General features: G+C 33.9%; 1 protein-coding gene across 1 annotated transcript in view; it reads right to left on the bottom strand.

Annotated features, from left to right (window-relative positions):
- The window catches only part of CSMD3 (CUB and Sushi multiple domains 3), a 1,237,422-nt gene that overhangs the window by 319,806 nt on the left and 897,241 nt on the right, over positions 1-20,375 (bottom strand). Inside the window, exon 24 of the mRNA XM_004743466.3 lies at positions 13,724-13,880. Coding sequence (XP_004743523.2) covers positions 13,724-13,880 — 157 coding nt within the window. The remainder of the gene's footprint in view (positions 1-13,723; positions 13,881-20,375) is intronic.

Here is a 20,375-nt window from a genome sequence, read left to right on the forward strand (position 1 = left end):
TCAAAAATTCTCACAGGAAAAAAAAAAAAACCAACATATCAAAGCTACGGGTTGTCATTCTCTGGTGCAAAGAAATAATTCTTATGTCAGCAGTTTGGGCTTTCTGCATGAATTGTGCTGGAAACTTGGTTTCCTGAGATTAATAATCCTGGAGAAGTTCATTTACAACTAACTATATCAGTGGTGAGAGAATGCCAGGGAGCTTTCTAGCCAGAGAAGGTTTATTCTTTGAGGGAAGATGAGGTCCAGGCCTTACAGACATCTCTAGATTATAATAGCTGGAGGCACAGGAGGCTAACCTACCTACTAGAGGTAGGAATTTACATTTCAAAGGTTGAAATGAGAACTCAGGATCCTTTCCATCCCATCTCCAAGCTTCAAGGGTCTTTCTCCCTCCTTTTAGGAGAGGAGAGGAAGTTGACTTCCTTAAGCTAAGCAAGTCCATTTTTCCTCATCCCTCGTCCCTGGGAATTCATAGATTTTTCCATCTGATTTCCATCATGTTATTATAGGGGTGAGGACTGGGTCAAAAGAGTGGGGGACAGCCTGCTATTATTATTACATTATTTAAATTATAATTGTTATTGTCTCTAGACCCAGAAGGCACTGTGTGCATATGCAGAATAAAGTCAGTAAGAACAAATATCAAAAACTTAACAGTAATGGCTCAATTCATTATTAAGAATCTGAAAGAACTAGAAAAGGATACTTCATGATTTAAACCAAGCATGATAGTAGTAATCAAAATCTAGACTCCTTAGCTATGGCAGGCTCATCTTTTTTTTTTTTAAGATTTTATTTATTTATTCGAGAGAGAGAGAATGCATAGGAAGGGGAGGAGGGTCAGAAGGAGAGAGAGAAGCAGACTCCCTGCTGAGCAGAGAGCCACTTAGGGATGGATCCCAGGACCCTGGGATCATTATCTGAACTGAAGGCAGACACTTAAGCTACTGAACCACCCAGGTGCCCCTGAAGTTCTTGTCTTTAGTGTCTCACAAAGTGTATAAATGTAAGATAAATAATAGAATGAATGTACCAAAGATAATTAGGTGCAATTTACACCAGTTATAGCTTCTGAGACTTGAGAGCTATATAGAATATTCTAGAGAGCTTCATGAGTACCGCAAAATTTGTGATTTCAAGACAAATGATGTTGTAGAAAAAGAAAATTTTATGTGCGCAAATCATATTATAAACAAAAAGATTTGCATCTCTTTTATAGGCACAGATCTGTGACCAAATTAATCTAAATTTGAACTAGAAAACAAAAAAGCATGTATTAGTTCACATGTCAAATCGTGAATTTGCCTCACTGACTTCCTAGAATGTCAAAACAGATATTAAATCACTAAAACTTGCACATCTCAAAGCACTGAATATATGATAATTACAGTATATTGAGGGATACATCACCTCTCAGAGAATATAAGAAGCCCCTTCTACTCTTTTCTTTGGGGTCTTAGCCATTTTTTTCCTCCTGAAAACTTATAGAATTACTTAGCACATTTTCATTATTTTACAAACATTTGCTTCTTTCCTTCGTTTTTCCATAGAGTGAAATCAGTTCATTTCCCCCCTCTTTTCCACAATGCCTTCCCAGCACAAATCTTGGCACATAGAGGGTGTTTAATAATTTTTGTGAATAAATGGGAATTTCAGAGGCAATTATCTTCAGGAGACAACTGAAAAGAAAACTAAAATAATGCTGATAAGTTTATGAAACAATTTTTAAAAATCTCCAGGAATTTCCTGTACCGGTCAATCTGTGACAGTTTCATGTGAGTGAAAATATGTTCAAATAAAGCAAATGGGGGTGCCTGGGTGGCTCAGTGGGTTAAGCCTCTGCCTTCAGCTCAGGTCATGATCCCAAGGTCCTGGGAGCCCCGGGCTCTCTGCTCAGCAGGGAGCCTGCTTCCCCCTTCCCTTCTGCCTGCCTCTCTGCCTAGTTGTGATCTCTGTCTGTCATATAAATAAATAAAATCCGACGAGATCGGGCGCGTTCAGGGTGGTATGGCCGTAGTCCATCAGAAAGGATGAATACCCAACTTTTTTAGCAACGTGGACGGGCCTGGAAGAGATTATGCTGAGTGAAATAAGTCAAGCAGAGACAGTCAGTTATCATATGGTTTCACTTATTTGTGGAGCATAACAAATATCATGGAGGACAAGGGGTGTTAGAGAGGAGAAGGGAGTTGGGGTAAATTGGAAGGGGAGGTGAATCACGAGAGACTATGGACTCTGAAAAACAATCTGAGGGGTTTGAAGTCACGAGGGTGTGGGAGGTTGGGGTACCAGGTGGTGGGTATTATGGAGGGCACGGATCGCATGGAGCACTGGGTGTGGTAAAAAATAATGAATACTGTTTTTCTGAAAATAAATAAATTGGAAAAAAATAAGAAAAAAATGGTAAAAGGGAAAGATTAAAAAGTTAAAAAAATTAGCATAAGAAAAAATAAAATTAAAAAAATTAAAAAAAATAAATAAAATCTTTTTCTTTTTTTAAAGGCAAATGTAAACAGCTTCAGAAACAGAGCCAAACAAGAAGTTAGAAGTCATAACTCAAATTGTGACACATATGAGATATAAAGGATCCATGGTCAAGCAAGTCAGTCTTTCAAATACAGAAGCAGAAATGGCAGAAGTAGTAACTCTAAATTTTGAGGACACATTATTTTACATGGATCTGCATACTTAATACTACATTTAAAGTGTCCTTGCTCAAAAATTACAAGTTTGCATGCCTTCTACCAGATATAACATTTCGTTTATCATTCAAAATGCACCCACTTCTGAGTTTTACCATATCACTTATCAAAATAAAAATTGAAATCAAGCTCCCTTTTCAAGGTTTATTACCAAATTCATCCTTCTTTAATTTGAATGTTCTGTAAATGTGGTTGGCAATTGCCGGTGATGAGGTAAAATGGAGAAATTCTTTGTAAATTAAGATAATTTATAATACTTTGCATTGTAGATGAAAATGCACGAGGACAATAGTATATAAGCTACAAAGCACAACATAATTTAGTCCAATTTGGTAGAATTATTGTTGCTTATTCATAAATATTCAGATCTGTCTTATCTTTATGGAAACATTCAGCTGCCAGTCTTTTCACTGAAAAGCTCAAATACTTGAAACTGACAATTACATAAAGATGTGTATGAAAAATCCTATATACTATAAATATTCCCCATTCCTCATGAAATTTGATACTCTGGTGAAACGAAATTTGTAGAGCACAAAATGAACTGAAAGTCCCCATTACCTAAATCCTTTTGACTTAATGAATGACTTTTACACTGAGATTTAATTCCTTTCCTGCCACCATTAGTATAAGGATTTCTTATTTATTTTTAAGTCATTATTTGAAACCCATACAAGAATACCAAGAATAACATAACAACTTCTTCATCTGGCTCTATCAGATTCTGGTAAGTGACTTCAGATTAATATTAATATTATTTCAGATTAATATTCATATTGATTGATCATATTCACATATTCTTATTGAGAAATAAATATGATAAAACAAGTTAAAGCTCCGTTTTTCCCTTCTCAGTCCTTCTCTGATTTTTCCCCTACCAAGAGCTAGCAAATATTCTAAATTAGTATATTATTTTCACACCTTTTTAACATTTTTATCACGCATCTATATACCTATGAACAATACCTAGTATATTTTGCATTTATACATTTTAAAAATGTTTATTTATTTAACAGAGGGAGAGAACGAGAGAGAAAGAGAGAGAGCACGTGGGCATGTGAGCACGAGTAGGGGAAGAGACAGAGGGATGGATAGTGACAAGCAGACTATCTGCTGAGCAGGGTGCCTGGCTCTGGGGCTCCATCCCAGGACCCTGAGATCACAATCTGAGCCAAAGTCAGATGCTTAATCATCCAAGCCACCCAGGTACCCCACAAGGATTTATACATTTTATAAATTATACAATTATTTTCAAATTTCTTCTGAAGCTTTATTTATTGCCCAGCATTGTATTTTAACCTTTACAAACACACACATCACACACATAAACATTTTATTCATTTTCACTACTCTGTGGTATTTCATTAGAAACATACTCCAAAATTGATTTATTTATTTTCCAACTGATGAGCATTTACACTGTTTCCAATTATTCCATGCTACAAAAAGGCTATACTTTTTGGTTTCCTTTTGCACATGTTACAAACATTACTATCCCATGTAGGGTTCCAGAGTTCATTTTGTCTTAAGATTCCATCAAAATCTTCTAATCTGCTTTTTAACTTCTGCCTTGGCCTACAAAAAGATGAATAATTCAATTCCTACTCAACACAATTTCTGTGCAATTTGTTTATGAGCAATAACTATGTATTCACATGGGGTAATGTCACATAGTCAGCAGAACAGTGATCCAATAAGGCAGATGGCTTAGCAATATAAATATTTGAAAACTCAATCTTTGAATGTAGGTGAGCAAGTCTGATGGAACTTAAAAGAGATATTTATATGCTTTTTAAAAAAAATTCAGTTAAAATGTAAATATGTACTTAATATTGTAAAAGTTACATTTTAGGAAATTTAATGGTGAATGAAGATGTATTAGGTATATAGACTAAAAGTACGAACTTTCAAATTGTTAAACAAAAAGTAAATAGGTTGTTAATAAGGGAACTGAGAAAGCATGTTGGCTAAATAGAGTAAAGGGTCATATCCTTTCTGAAACTAAAAACATTAATTAAAGTTTAAATAATAATACAAGGAAACTTAGAGATTAATCTATCGTCATCTTAATCTCTATTGAATTTGGTCGATTTGACTTAGCATATTTAGTAAAATAATCTACAAGAATTATATTTAATGTTCGATTATTAAATTCTACTTGGGCTGTGAATCTTGTGAGAAAAAGTCTCATTTTAGAATTCTTTCTAATTAAATGAAGATGTACACAAAATAGAATGTCAACTTTGCCACTTTAAAATTTGAAAGCAGGAAATAAAAAACAATAAAATTCACAAGCAGGAAATTTTTCCACAGTCATGCACAACAGTTGGGATAATCCTTTTTGATTCAGACATAATAAATAATATAAAAGGAATAAAAAGGAGAAAATATTAAAATACTACACATTCCTTTTTTTCTTCACTGGCCAAAGTAATAATAATAATAATAATAATAATAACAATAATAAAAGCACACACTTATTCCTCGCTAGTGAAACTCTATGACATGTATCAAACTTGGAAACCACAAACTTTATAAGAATGGTTTAAGAAGACAATCCTTGCAGTTTTCAGTATATAGATGTAAAACATTTAAACAAGCAAAAGTTTGTGGAAATGACTGTTATGCATTTCCAACAGGAGGAACAGGAGATATGGTAAATAATTTTTTAAAAAAATGTTAATGCTCTAAATCCCATTTATAAACATCTGAGTAGAAAACATTATTCACAGGCTTTCCTATATTTTAATTTGTTAGGCATGAAAAAGTGAGGGATATTTTTAAATGGCTAGTTTGTGTCTCATGCATCATATATTTGTACATCATTCTGGGTTAGTGACATTCAGCTTTGTCTGAACATTAATTCTTAACCATCAGTCATTTGGTATAAGGCCAAACTGTATAGTTGGTTCATTCTAGATACATCTAGGAATGGAATTTTACTAGATATTGCCGAATTACTCTCCTAGGTTACTTTACCAACCTGCATTCCCCAAAGTTAAAAGAGTTTCATGTTCTTCAAATTGCCATCAGCATTTAGCATTGTAGGACATTTTAATTTTTACTAATGTCATGAATATTAATATTATTAAAGCAGAGGTTCTTTCTAAACAAGTATTATTTTTCTCAGAGTTCTTATTTTGATGTTACATAATTTATTTCTGCTTAGAGAGGACCTCACCTTCAATGATACAAATCTAACAACAACAATAACAAAAATAACCCAACTGTAATAACATATTGTTTTCAGTTTAATTTTCTCAATTTCTATTAAACATTTTTTGTTTGTTTGATTACTGCCTACCTGAGGCTACTTTTGTGTGAAATTTTCTTTTCATTTTCTTATTAATTTATAGATTCCTTTCTGTAGAGTTTATATTTTCCTGTTACATATATGGTAAATATTTCCTAAAAATGTCTCATCTTTCTACTCTGTTTATGGTGTTTTTTGCTACAGAAACATTTAAAAAACACATGATGACTGGCACTGGGTCAGGAAAATAGAAGCCACTTAGACATTTTGAATTGCTAAGATTCCATACATTAGAAATAGGTCCATCTTTATTCTTATGGTATTGAGGAAAAATACAAGAAATGCAGACAGTGTAAAGGTCAGAAGACCACTGCTGGCTTTCAGGACATCCTGGACTTCAGGGAAGATGCTACCACATAAAACCACCTGCCCGCATCGCAATCCCACCTGCTGCACCAGAGACCTTAATGGCTTCTCCATCCACTCCACCTCTAGGCTCTTGCAGGGCTGCCTTTAATTGGCAGAATCTAAGTAGAGGTCTTCACTGGCCAGAGTATGGGAAATACAGTTGCCAGGTTGCTAGTCTCTACACTTCAGGGAAGTGCAGAGATGTTACTGACTACTGATGGGTTTTTGCTTGTGTATCTTGTTTTAGAAATCATACTCCACCTTAAAGACATAGCTGTTCTAGGCCACACTTTCTTTTTCCTATCTATTTTATTTTATTTATTTTTGTAAAGATTTTATTTATTTATTTGAGAGAAAGAGATAGCGAGAGAGAGCACGATAGAGGAAGGGAGAAGGAGAAGCATCATTAAAGCGGGGCTCATCCCAGGATCCAGGATCATGAACTGAGCTGAAGGTCAGACACAATCGACTGAGCCACCCAGGAGCCCCTTTTTCCTCAATATTTTAATGTTTTCATACTCACATATAAGTCTTCAATCCCCGGAAATTAGTTTTTCTGTAAGGAGTATACTAGTAGGTCTTTAGATGTTTAAGTTCAAAACTTACAAAGCTTTTGGGATGTCAAAGTTATAAAAATGACAGTGACCATTTTGTTATTCTAATATGAAGAACTAATATTGCCTATGTAAATGACAGATAATGAAGAAATATTTCTCCAATATTTTAGCTAGAATACCTTATATTACATAATGCAGCATTAGTTAGCATTTCCTTTTTTACCTGGTTAATTTCAAGTTTTAAGAGTGAGAGAAATGCCAAATGCATCTGTTAAGTGTTTATGGGACAGAGACCCACCCAGGCTAACTTTGTTGCTCCCTTGTAATTTACTTATTCTCTACAGGCATTTGCATTAAAATACATCCAAAGCATAAAGTTAGAGCCAATAAATCACCTGATTATTTTTCATTATTAACACTGCCAACAACATCCTAGTAATTATATTAAAGAGTTTAAATAAGGATAATTTATTATATATTTATAAGGTTAGTACACAAGAAAAGGTATCACAAGTTAGTTAATGCCCATCATTAATTTGAATATAAAGTTTGAAATTGGCATGTTTCATGTGGATTAATGAATCATTTCAAGCAACAAAACTGGAAGGCTAAAAGTGTCCAAATATAGCTGAACTTTTCCCTTGGGATAATGAACATTTCTCCAATGAGTTTTTAGTAAATGAAATGTACAGAGGTAATAACAAGAGGCCCAGAGATAGCATCTACTGGCTGGGCATCATGGACATTTACCAGATCAGTTTTTGAGAAGACAATGCCATAATCCATCAAAAAGGTATGATTTCGCTCTGTAATGGATGGTTGTTTAAAATACCCAACTACTTTCTATTGAATAAAAGTGGGAGAACTACAAATGAGTAGAGCTAAAGGAATCTGCAATGAAGCATAACTTCAAGACATAGAGTTTAAAGACTACACAAACAACATAAAATACACGAGGTCTAAGTTATCCTCTTATTCTAAGTTTGGCCAATAAGAAAACATTCTGATTCTCAGGCATAAAATGATGAAAGTGTCTTTGGAATAAATTGCATTTACTTTTTAAAATATTTGTTTTTACATTTACATCAACAATAAAAAATGATAAATCCATGGAAATTCAAATATAAAACACCTCGAACTTGGGTTGAAGATAATATAGTATGGTGATTAAGAGGCAGAGCCCTTCAGTTCAATTTCTGTATCTGTACTTAATAGGTTTGTGATCTTGGGCAAGTCATAACTCTTTTGTGCTTCATTTTCCTCTTCTTCTAACTGGGAATAATAGTACCTTCCTCATAGGGTTATATCTTATACCTGGTAGAGAGTAGATAAATGTTAGCTATTATTTTTAACTCTACTATGTAAAGATACACTGGTGTTGAAAGATTTCTCTGTATCTTTTAAGTGAAATCCAACCCCTTACTATAGTCCACCTCGCCCCTGCCTAGTTTCCACTTTTTCATTTTGTCCCATTCTCCTTGCTCATTCAGTTCTAGCTGCATAACTCAAACTCAGGTCTCTCTCGAGCCTTTGCACTTGATGATCTATCTGTCTGGCACCCTCTCCCCACAGATCTGTTTGTGGCTGTCCTTTCTTATAATTCTAATATCAACTCAAGTAATAACCTCTTCTGAGATGGAGTCCCAGAACCAACTAACTACAGTAACCCCATCTCCTATACTATCTCTCCAATTGGCCAGTTAGAAATTATGTCTAAATGAAGTTCTCTTATCCTTTGTTCTTGTCTTTCTTCTCTGTCTTGTCCCACTAAAATGACATTTCTACAACTTAATCTTCAGTGAGAGATTCAGTGAAAGACATTGGATTTACAGCCACCTTCTTGAAATGTGGATTGAGGGGCTGAAGAAGTATGGTCAGGTTATCCTATCAGGTTTTGCTGAGTTCTATTCCAGAGTGAACCAGAACAGAGTGGTGCTTTAAGAAAGATACTAAGGGGCGCCCAGGTGGCTCAGTTAGTTAAGTTTCTCCCTCTGACCTTCTGCCTTCTCATGCTATCTCTCACTCTCAAATAAATGAATACAATCTTTAAAAAAAAAAAAAGAAAGAAAGAAAGGATACTATAATGATATCTTAATTTCTGATCTGTTCTTCCAAGTTTAGAAGGAGATGGTAATTTTCTCTCCCTTGACTCCCCCACTACCTCTAGGAAATGCAGCTATGCCTTTAGGGGTCACAGGGAAATTGTCAACTAATTTGTATTAAAAAAAGAATGCCTTATCTATATCTTCATTTGGGGTGAGTTTCAGATTTCTCCAGGGCAAGAGTATCTGATAGCTGTTAATTTGAGAAGAATGGAAGAATGACCTGACTTACGGAGGGAGTTAGTTCTGAGAGGCTGTGTAGTGGGATTGATACCCTAATGGTAGTCAGGGTCTGACCAAGTTTATCATGCCATTTTATTCTCAACCAGTGTAGCTATCTAGGCTCCAGTTATTCTAATCAAACTAGGTAGAGTTGACTGGAAACTTATCTAGGAGAAAGATAGCCCCAGAAAAGCTAAAAAGTATTATTCTTGACAACTCTTAATGTTGTGTTTTTATGTTATGTTTATCTAAATGGGTTATGACTGAAGAGATTCAATTTGCCTTAGAAAAATAAAGTAATGAGAGAGTTTCTCCTCAAGTATGATGTAGCATTTCACAATTATATATATAATTTATTTATTGATGAAGGAGAGTGAAAGAAGCTCACTGTCTTCTTAGTGTAGTAGAGCTGAAATTATTAATAATGAGTAAACCAAACGCTTTTCCTTTTTAAACACCCAAGAGTCCAGGCTTCCATAATTCCATTAATTGCAGAGGCATATATTGATGCAACATCTATGGATTTATTACTTGTTTTGGAATAACTGCTACAGCTGTACATTGTAGTAGACGCTGTAAGTTGTATTCTCAATATCTTTTCTCTTCTTCCCCACAAACAACCTGATTTTGTTCCCAGCAGTAAAAGAATCATATAAGGCTATATAGCATGGCAGTCTAATACTGAGTGATTATTTAGTCTACCAAATAATTCATTTCCCAGACTTTCTTGCCAGGAAATCCAGGTATAATGATAGAGCTCCGTTTAGGACAGGGAGAGATAAGAGAATGTCTGACACAGATTTTCCATTCCTGGTAAAGGAGGCATTTGCTGTTGGCACTATCTGTTCCCTCTTTCTCCCTGCCTTGACTATGCCTGGAATTAAAATAGCCATCTTATGACCATATCACAGACATTAGAACAAAAAAAAGGAACACATTAGGGATGCTAAAGCAGAGAGAGAGGGGCAGGATCCTTGTTCCCTAGGTTGGAGAGTTGAATCAAGAAACTACCTACCTGTTGTTCATCTTCCATCTTATATGAGAAAAATAAATCCTGGTAATTGAAGCTATGGTTAGGTTTTCTATTACTTGAAACCAAAAGCAACATCTCAACTACTGTTTCCACTGGTCCAATTGCTACTCTTAATGATTATATGACGAATGGGCCTAAAAGATAGCTGAAATAAAATGCCCCTTAATAGTTATGTTCTGAACTATTTGTTCTGAAAATATCTGTTCCGAAAAAATATTTTCTCATTTCTATCTCAGCCATATGTGCTTCTCTCTACTTGAAACTACCAATAACCAGGCAACCACACAAGTCAACAAAATGGACAATAGAGAGATAGTGACTATCATTCGATAAGAAACCTGTCATTAGATAAGGGTGGTCATAAAAGGTCTATATGTCTCAACAGTTAGAATTGTGAGGAGCTAGGTAAAAGGGATTAATTGGAATTGGATTATTTGCTGTATTTACCTTAATGTGCCTAATAAGATCTTTCTAGTCTCCGTGCCTTTCTTCAGTCCCATTCTCTTTGCCTGGTATGCTCCCCACCACTTCTCTTTGCAACCCACCAACCCAACCTTTAATACCATTCTGTTTATGAATCCTTACTTGATCTGACCTAGAGCCAATGGTTCTCTCTTCTGTCTCTAATTCTCTTAATGGGAACTCTTCTATGTCACAAAGTGTTCTCTCAGATGTTTCAGAGGCCAAGTTTGGATAATTATAAGGAGGAACACAACACAGAATTGCAGGTGAAATTCGATTTAGAAATCACCAAATACAATGATTCATACACAAAAACATTGTCTTTTACATTTCTCCCATGTTTGGGCACCTTAGCAAATTCTTTTATGTTCAGAAAATAATTACTACCTCTAAGAAGTTTATGAATATTTAAAATATATGCCCTTGTAGAATCTTCATCTATATCACAAAGGCATTATACAAAATCAGTATTCAGACCACATGTTAATTTACTAAGAGTCTGTAAAGAGATGCAATTGAACTAAAACTGACTAAAGACATGAAGAGAGGGAAGGCCTCCTAAAGAAATATGTGCAATATGTTTGCAGAAAGTTGTGACGACAGTACAGTGCGATAACTGATATCTTAGTTGAGGACAGAAACTTCTGCAAATGAAATGTTTAAAAGCAAGCTAACTCTGACTGAAGGAGTCAGGGTAAGTAAGCGTCAGTGGGAATCAGAGATGTGTCTTAAAGTTCAAAGTCTCAGGTGAGGCTTCTGTTTGGAATACACCAATGACAATTATTAACCCTGAAGAGAAAGCAGCCTAGCACTGGTGCTATGGCTGGAACCAAAAACATATTGGGAGGATGGGAATAAGTTCCCGTCAAAGCAAGGAAATCTGGGGTTAGCTATTAAGATAATTGCAGATATGTAGAAAGATTGCCAATGTCAAAATCAGAAGTAAAACCTTGGAACAAATAACAATTACTGATGGATGTGTTACTAGTTCCAGGACCTTCCTCAGAAGGAGCTCAGAACACAGTTGTTGATTCAAAAAATCAGAGGACCCTTCACGGACCTGGTGATAATCCACCGACAACTTGAAGTAGGCTATACTTTCAGTTCCAGATCTGAGATGGAAACATTTAGTTTCAGTTCTGAGACTAAAAAATATTTATGGATGTATACCTACCCTTTAAAAAAAATTGCTTTTATATTCTCTTCCCCATTCCACAACTTTTCATCTTCATAATGACACACATTCTATAATGGACTAGAGTCATTAAGAAGAGTGATTTCAAATAACTGCTTACGATGTCCCTTTTCTGACATGTGGGAGCTCATACAATGACAATAAGGGTCAATGATTTGACTCAGTCTAGACAGTTAACCACCCAATTTTAAATGCAGGTATGTCCTACAATGGCTAGCATCTTTGCATCAATAATCTCAAGTTACACAGAATTTAAAAATCTGGGAAGGAAATCTACGTTTTTTCCTATGAACCCCATTGACATTTTTAGATAAGGAGAAAGGCAAAGTGATGCAGAGCAAAGAAAGGTCATTGTGTAGACATTGAGCCATGAGTTGAAAAATGTCGGCAACTCTGTTAGAAAACAGAGAAAGGGGCAGAGAAAAGCGATTAAACAACAAGGGCCCTTCTGAGCGGATCACACCAATTATACTTGAGCAATAATTGTCAATACTATTACTTTTAGTATATCACATAGTAATAGCTGTAAACACAGTCTGGTTGGATTTTCATTTGTCTTTGGAAGTACTTCATAAAAAATTGCATTGTACACAGTGGTTCTCAGGATTTAGAAATATGAATTTAACATTCATTTTGTTAATTTAGGTTTTGTTGCGTTAATGATGAACAATTCTAACACAGGTAGGAAAAAAAAAACCTTGAAATAAACAGGGAGCAATAGTAATCTCTTACTTAAATGCATCAGATTTTTAAATATAATTTCAATATAATATACTCTCCTGTCATCTACTTCTCATATCATTAAGAAAGAATATTTTCACAAACAGCAATTTGATTCAAATTCCCTTCAGGATCCCATGTATCTTTGATACTGTAATAATTTTAATCTTCCAGTTTCTGTAATAGTTGCCATTCACCTGACTTCTTGAGAAAATTTATAGGCTTCATAGATCTTTTTCAAATATTCTGAAAGTAAAGATTTCTGAATGTTGCTGCTTAGTTGTTTTGCTAAATTAATGAGCATTCTGAACTTCCAAGAACCGATTTGATCTGATTCTAAATTTGTTAAAAACACAGCTAGCAACTATCTCAGTTTTACGTGAGCTTTATTTTGTTAGTGTACTGCTTACAGAGTAGAAACTCAATAAATATATTACTTGAATATGACTTATTGTGGAGAGATGTATTAAGTCTGTTTCTTTTCTTGTGGCACTGGTAAAATAAATTCATTTAATTCCTATAACAACTGATGTAACCCACCAACCCATGCTTCTCAGTCTTTGAACTTCTACTCGTTTGTCAGAATAGCCAATTGGAGTATAAGGCAAGAGTTTTATTTTTAATAAAGCAATTCAACACAAAAGCAAAACAAAATAAAAAACTTAACTCTAATGTAAACTCATCTGAAACCATCCAGTTTTCATTAATGATTGTCCAATATATAACTACCACAGTTGCAAACATTGAATTTTCATCTATTAAAAAAATTATATTTTAAAAATATTGGATGGGAAGAATACTGCTATTTTATAATCATGTAAATAAATCAGCCACAAATTACTTAACCATTCTGAACCTTAGTTGTTTCAATGTGGAAATGAAAGAGTTAGAATACCTGTAATTTATGGAATCAATAAGGTCAAATAATATTGTATATATAGAAGATAGTTCTACACTTCAAGTTCTACAATTCAAATTTGGGGTTTTACTTCACCTTGTAAGTTGCAATTATTTAATAAATACTCAGTCTCAGTGTTTGGCCATTTTTTTCTTCTAAAATACTTACTGGTATAAACAAGTTGAAAACCTTCATCTGTCCCTTCAGAATCAGAATTAAATTCCAGCCAGAGTTGATTTGAAGTACTGCTAAGTGTCAATCCTCGCATAGATGCGCCAGTAAATGCACCTAGTAGATGAGTCGTTTTATCTTTTCCATCATAAATCTGTAAAACGTTTATAATTAAAAATGTAAATGTGCCAATAAAAACCAGTTCAAATAATGTGTTTATGTTTATAAAGAAGAGGAAATTATCAAATTCTTCCCAAATCAGATCACTCATGTTCCCCAAGGACAATTACCTATATTAATCCCTACATATAACAAGCTAAGAAAGTTAGAATCCACATAGATAACTTTAAAATTCTAAGCTCAATATACCTTAACTTTCGATCTTATTATAAAAATAATGCTTTTTTATGGCAGGCATTTAAAATTGAGAATATCTATGGAAAGGCTGGTTTTCAAGGTTGGTTGGTTCTTTTTCTGCAACTTGCTCAAGGGGACCAAGTACCTTTTTCTTTCTAATAACATAATTAATATAAAATATACTTGCTTCTTTTGCAATTTCTATAATTTTTCCATTTTCTTTACCTTAGTTCATTTTAACTTACAAAAATAGTAAATGAGTATTAAATGTTTTTAGAAATGATCTAACAAGGTAAAAATATATAAAACAAAATTGATGAGCTCTCAAAAATTCCTATGTAATTCTCATTCTTCTGAAGTTGTAACTTCTCATTATATTCTAATTTGCTTTTATCAGTGCATTCAGACATCTCTCCAGGTAAATAGATACAGATTCTGCCTTTTGAGAGCTATGCAATATTTCACACAGTGAAATATCATTCCCATATTAGTAAATTCAGGATTTTTTTGCTACTAAGAGCAATACTGAAATAAACACCTTTTACATATGCCTCAATTTTTTTTGATATTTGTATTTTCATAAGACAATTATCAATATAGGGGATTTTGGAGCTAAATACTCAGGTATAGCTATACTATTTCCAAAAAGCATATAGAAATTAAGTGGAAGGTTTACCAACATTGCATGTTACCATTCTTGTCCTTAAGATATGAATTTTCAGTGGAGTACTTATGCCCCACGCCCCCAAGGCAGTGAAAATTGGTTCTTGCTTGTGGTGAAGTTTTATATATTAAAATGATTAGTAGTGCTACAAAGATCACTCTATATGACCAATTTTACTCCATAATATTCAGCTTTATGGGGTTGGGGGCTCAGTAGATGAATGATAATGAATAGAAAAAGTTGAGAAATGCTGCTCAAAGTTACTTACCTCCTGCCTGAAACTGCTTTACTTCTAACCTGGTATTAGTGTAAAAATTGTTGTTGAATTCCTAAACAAGTGACTTTGCCATAGTCCCAGTGTTCCCCCAAAGTGGTATTATCATGTTCATGTTCAGAGAGCAGTTAGATGGCACAATGGAATTTTCATTATTATTATATACATGTAACTATTATATAAACCTGTATGATAGACTTTTCTTGAGCTAAATTTTTGGGTTTAATTTGATAATCTATATAGAACGTTTTATGTAATTCATAAATGAAAATTTATGTGTAGATTTTATATTTTTTCTTTTTCAAATTATCTTTATAAGGTATTAGTATTCAATTTATGTTAACTTAATAAAAGAGACTGGGAAATTTTCACTGTATTTCTAATGTCTGTATTATGCAAATAAAGTAATGAGACTTTTTTAATTAGAAGCTTAAGATTTTTTCAACTCCAGAAACTCTTTGAGTTTTTGTTCATTTAATTACTCCTTATTTATACGATCCTTTTATTTTCCACCTAGAATGCCTATAATTTGTATATTGTCTCTAAAATGGTACTACATTTCTCCTTTATTTTCTCTTTGCATCTATCTTTCCCTCTGTATTGTAAACAATCCTCCACTGGATCTTCTACATGAAAAAATTAGATTTTCAGGAGTAACTAATCTCTTTGTAAGGCTTCTATTAAAATCTTAAATTTTAGGGATTCCTGGGTGGCTTAGCCCATTGGGTTCCTTCCTTCAGCTCAGGTCATGATCCTAGAATCCTGGGATCAAGTCCTGCATTGAGCTCCTTGCTTTTCCTCTGCCTACTCCTCCCCCTGCTTGTGCTCTTTCTCTGGCAAATAAATAAATAAAATTTATTTAAAAAATGATTTAAAATCTTAAATTTTATTTTATTTATTATTTTTTTAATCTTAAATTTTAAAATCATTGGTCAAACTCTAGAAAGTCTCTCCTCTCTCTCAGCACTCTAATTGCATTAAGATTTTTTCAAAAATTTAAATTTATTTTCAAATTTCTCTTAATGCTCCTACAGTCTGAATTCAATGTATACCACCTGTTCCATGCATTTAATTTGGTCTTTCTTCCCTCCAGTTACTGAATTCTCCTTAAGTATGTATTTATGTACCTTTAGCTATGTAAAGGATTATACTTCCTTATTATTGATATAAGATTTAAGTGCTATAAAGACTAGAGATAAAATTTTATTTAACATGCTATAAAAATGCAGCTTGTGCTCAGGGCCTCTGGTGTCCTCTTCAAACCACATTACCCTACACCTTTTCTGCACAGGAATTTTGAAGTTTCTATTACCAAGCCATTCTGCTATTTCCCTTTGTGACCAAGGGAATCTGCAGCTTCATATAAGCCTCTGGGGCTCCACCAGCTTATTTATTATATTAGCTCAGAGAGGGAGGCAGAAATAAAGGGAGAAAGTTGAAAGCTGAACTCAAGCCAACATGCTCATGGAAACCTAAAAGAAAACATTTTACTGTCCTCTCCCTTTTACAAGGTCTTTCTGTCCACTAAAAACAACAACAAACAACAAAAAAGTGGGTTGACTATTTAAAGAGTATCTGAGCACTAGATAGAGGGCTGCATGGACAAATTTCCTAAAATTGTATAAGAATTCCTTGAACCCCCTGATGGAACTTACCAGACAAATAAGTTTCTGTTTTAGTTATCAGCAAGAAGTTCTTTATCTTCAACAAAGCTGAACCAAATGTTGAGGTTTGTTAGCTCAGCGATTTTATTGTTTGATTACATAAGAATCAACTTTCAGTTTCTTAAGAATAGTAGTTACCAGTGATAATTCAGAGGCAAGTCAACACACTTGCTGGAAAACACACTTTTGTGTCTGTGAGTTTCGAATGTTCAATATTCTCGGAAGCTGCTTTTGAATACATTTATTTTATAACTCTATATATGACATAGTTCATAAATTCTAAGTTTAGAGCCATACATTCACAACCAAACCATTTGGCCAGCAGATCCAGTGATCTTATTTGTGGTTGATATTGTCTAGGTAACCCCAAAGAATATTTTCCTTTTTATTTCCCTTACTTTTTGCCAGCATGTAATTTCATTCTTTTTTTTTAATGTAATTTCATTCTTACATTAAATATAAATGTTCCTTGGATTCAACTAGTTCTGCTTTTATGCATGAACACACTGTAGGAACTTCATATCTCAAAAATAGCCAAATAAAGGGGCAATATAAATCAAACTAATTGATGTACAAAACAGAAACTGGTTCTTGAATTCTGGTTTTTGTTTTTGTTTTGTTTTTTTAAAGTCTCTCCTAATGTTTTTCTTAAATGTTCAGTGGTAAGAAAAAGAAAAAAAAGTTGAATCATTAGAGAAACTCTCTCTTTACACATGACAATCATTCTTATATAACATAATGTTAAAAAATAAACAAAATAATTTAACTCTTATTTAGTTCTATGCACTGTATTATGTGCTGGGAATAAAATAAAAAATTAAGACATCATTCGTAAGCTGAAGGAAATTTTAAAAATATTGTCTGTCCCAAGAGAGATATTTACATTGTGTCTTTCTACTTTTTAAGTTAGAAGCATACTTTTTTCTTTTTCAAAAGATACTATCTTTAAGATATTTTAAAAGTAATGATTTAAAGAAAAAGACTGAAAAGAGCTAATACTAATACATATAGATAGATATAGATATAGATATATCTTAAGCCCAGCAGAGAGGATCTAATTCAGCACCAAAACTCATTAACTAGTTTATTTAACAATGTAAAGTCAAAAGGTAGAAAACAAATAACACAGAGATACCACTATAATCATAAAAGTAAAATGAAGTGTGATAATTCAATTATGAACTTTTGGAAGTATGTATAGAGCTATTAAATTAAGATGAAAAACAAGTGTTAATTAGCAAGGTTTTAGAGAAGAGTTTTATACTAGTGATCAAGCCAATGCTATTTAACTTGTAAATAAAATTCTTCAAATGTATTCAAATACATATGCAAGCATAAAGGCAGTAAGAAATAGCAAAACATTGCAGCCCAAGGCAAATTACTTTGGAAGCAAACATGAATGCAAGCATGTAAATAAAAAAAATAAAATGAACAAAATGTATATTTCATTTAAAAGTAAATTTTCAGAGGTACTTGCATGGCTCAGTTTCTCTTTGGCTGGGGTCATGATCTTAGGGTCCTGGGATCAAGCCCAGCATCAGGCTCCCTGCTCAGCAGGGAGTCTGCTTCTCCTTCTTCCCTTTCCCCCTCAATCCCCCAACTCATGTTCTCTCTCTCAAATAGATGAACAAAATATTTTTTAAAAAGTAAATTTACAGTACAGAGTGATTATACTGGGTCTTACTATAGAACTTTTGACATCATTACTTTTCATATTTCTATTCTGATTAAAGTCAGGATTATTAAGCATGCTTTTAAAGATTTTATTTATTTATTTGAGAGAGAGACAACGAGAGAGAGCATGAGCAAGGAGAAGGTCAGAGGGAGAAGGAGACTCCCCATGGAGCTGGGAGCCTGATGTGGGACTCAATCCCGGGACCCCAGGATCATGACCTGAGCTGAAGGCAGTTGTCCAACCAACTGAGCCACCCAGGCATCCCTTAAGCATACTTTTATTTATTTGGGTCTATTTTTCTCTTTTTCTTTTTTTCATGTTTTTCTTTCATTGTTATTATTTTTGCTATGTCTTAATACCTATTTGTTTTTCAAAAATTTACAAATCTAAAAAAAGTATAAGATAACTGTATAATACATTTTTTTGTGTTGGAAGGAAGAGGATTATGGTGTTTCCCATAGAAATATTCTCAGTTACTTAATCCCTAATTCAGATAATGAAGACTCACTTTAATGTCAAATTTAGAATTTCAAGTTGATTTAAGAATTAATATCATTAAAGGCATTGAGGGCTTTTGTAATATTAATGAAGGTCCTCAGTGAGGCTCTAATTTGTCAAATGGTTGCCATTAACCTGGTAGTGTCTTAATAAAAGACTAGACCTCAAATGTTGCCATGTTTCAGTTATCAAACCTTTTAGAATGGATCAGGGGGGCTGTAATTAGTTTTGGTGTACAGACCTTCCTATATTTGGAAGGTCAAACCCTTTATAATGAACAGCTTATTAACACTCAAAACTGTGTTTTTTGTTTTTAATAAATGCATCATTAGAAGGCATATTCTCGGTCATTCCTTTAATGAATTAGCAAGTCAGATTTTTTTTGTTTTGTTTTTTTAAATAACTTTTTAAAAGATTTTATTCATTTATTTGACACAGAGAGATCACAAGTAGGCAGAGCAGCAGGCAGAGAGAAAGGGGGAAGCAGGCTTCCTGCTAAGCAGAGAGCCCCATGCAGGACTTGATCCCAGGACCTGAGCTGAAGGGAGAGGCCTAACCCTCTGAGCCACCCAGGCACCCCAGCAAGTCAGATATTATCTTAACCCAAGAGCAGAAAGTACATAGAAAATAAAATCGAAAGAAATCACACATGTACATATGCATAATCACACAAACCTGCAAATTATTCCCACTCATGGATATTAGAATTTTCATTTTGGCTGCTTGTTTTATAGGTTGATTTAGGAATTTAGATAAAGTTTTTCTAATAAGGTGAGTGAGATGTCAAAATCTGAATAAAAAATAAACAAGAATAACTTTTACAATAGTTGATCAAAAAGGACAATGTTCCCAACCTTATGCTCTCTTCAAAATAAAATGAAACGAAGCAGATAAATTTTGTTCATATTAAAATATTTATGTCTTCAAAATAGCCATATAAGGTGTACACAATTATAGGAGCTAATATATTTTAGTTAAGGAGTTTAGGACACAATGAAAAGCACGCTTTTCAGGAGGTTTAGCTTTGTGATTATATAACAGATTTGAAGTCCCAATTCTACCTCTCAAGCTGGATGGCCTGTCGAAAATCATTCACTTCTGTTATCCTCAGTATGTGAAAGAATGAAGGGGTTTATGAGATCTCATATAGCATTCTTGACAAATAAATATTTACAGAGTGCTTTTGGAGGAAGAGAGAACAAAGGATTAGCACTGAATAAGCAAAGTTGGTAGATATGTATGGTGGACATCTGAGATATCTGGTTTGCTAGAAAATGTCTAATAACCAGCTCCCAGACAAATAGAATTGGTGAATGTATATACCCAATCATACTTAAAAAATAACTTTTATTAATATAAAGAGAGGTAGACTCAGGGTGGCTCAGTGGGTTAAAGCCTCTGCCTTCGGCTCAGGTCATGTTCTCGTGGTCCTGGGATAGAGCCCCACATCAGGCCCTCTGCTCAGCAGGGAGCCTGCTTCCTGCCTGCCTCTCTGCCTACTAATAAATAAATAAAAT

The sequence above is a fragment of the Mustela putorius genome, unplaced genomic scaffold (assembly GCF_011764305.1).
Source record: "Mustela putorius furo isolate JIRA1106 unplaced genomic scaffold, ASM1176430v1.1 tig00000228_pilon_pilon_pilon, whole genome shotgun sequence".
Lineage (NCBI taxonomy): Eukaryota > Metazoa > Chordata > Mammalia > Carnivora > Mustelidae > Mustela > Mustela putorius.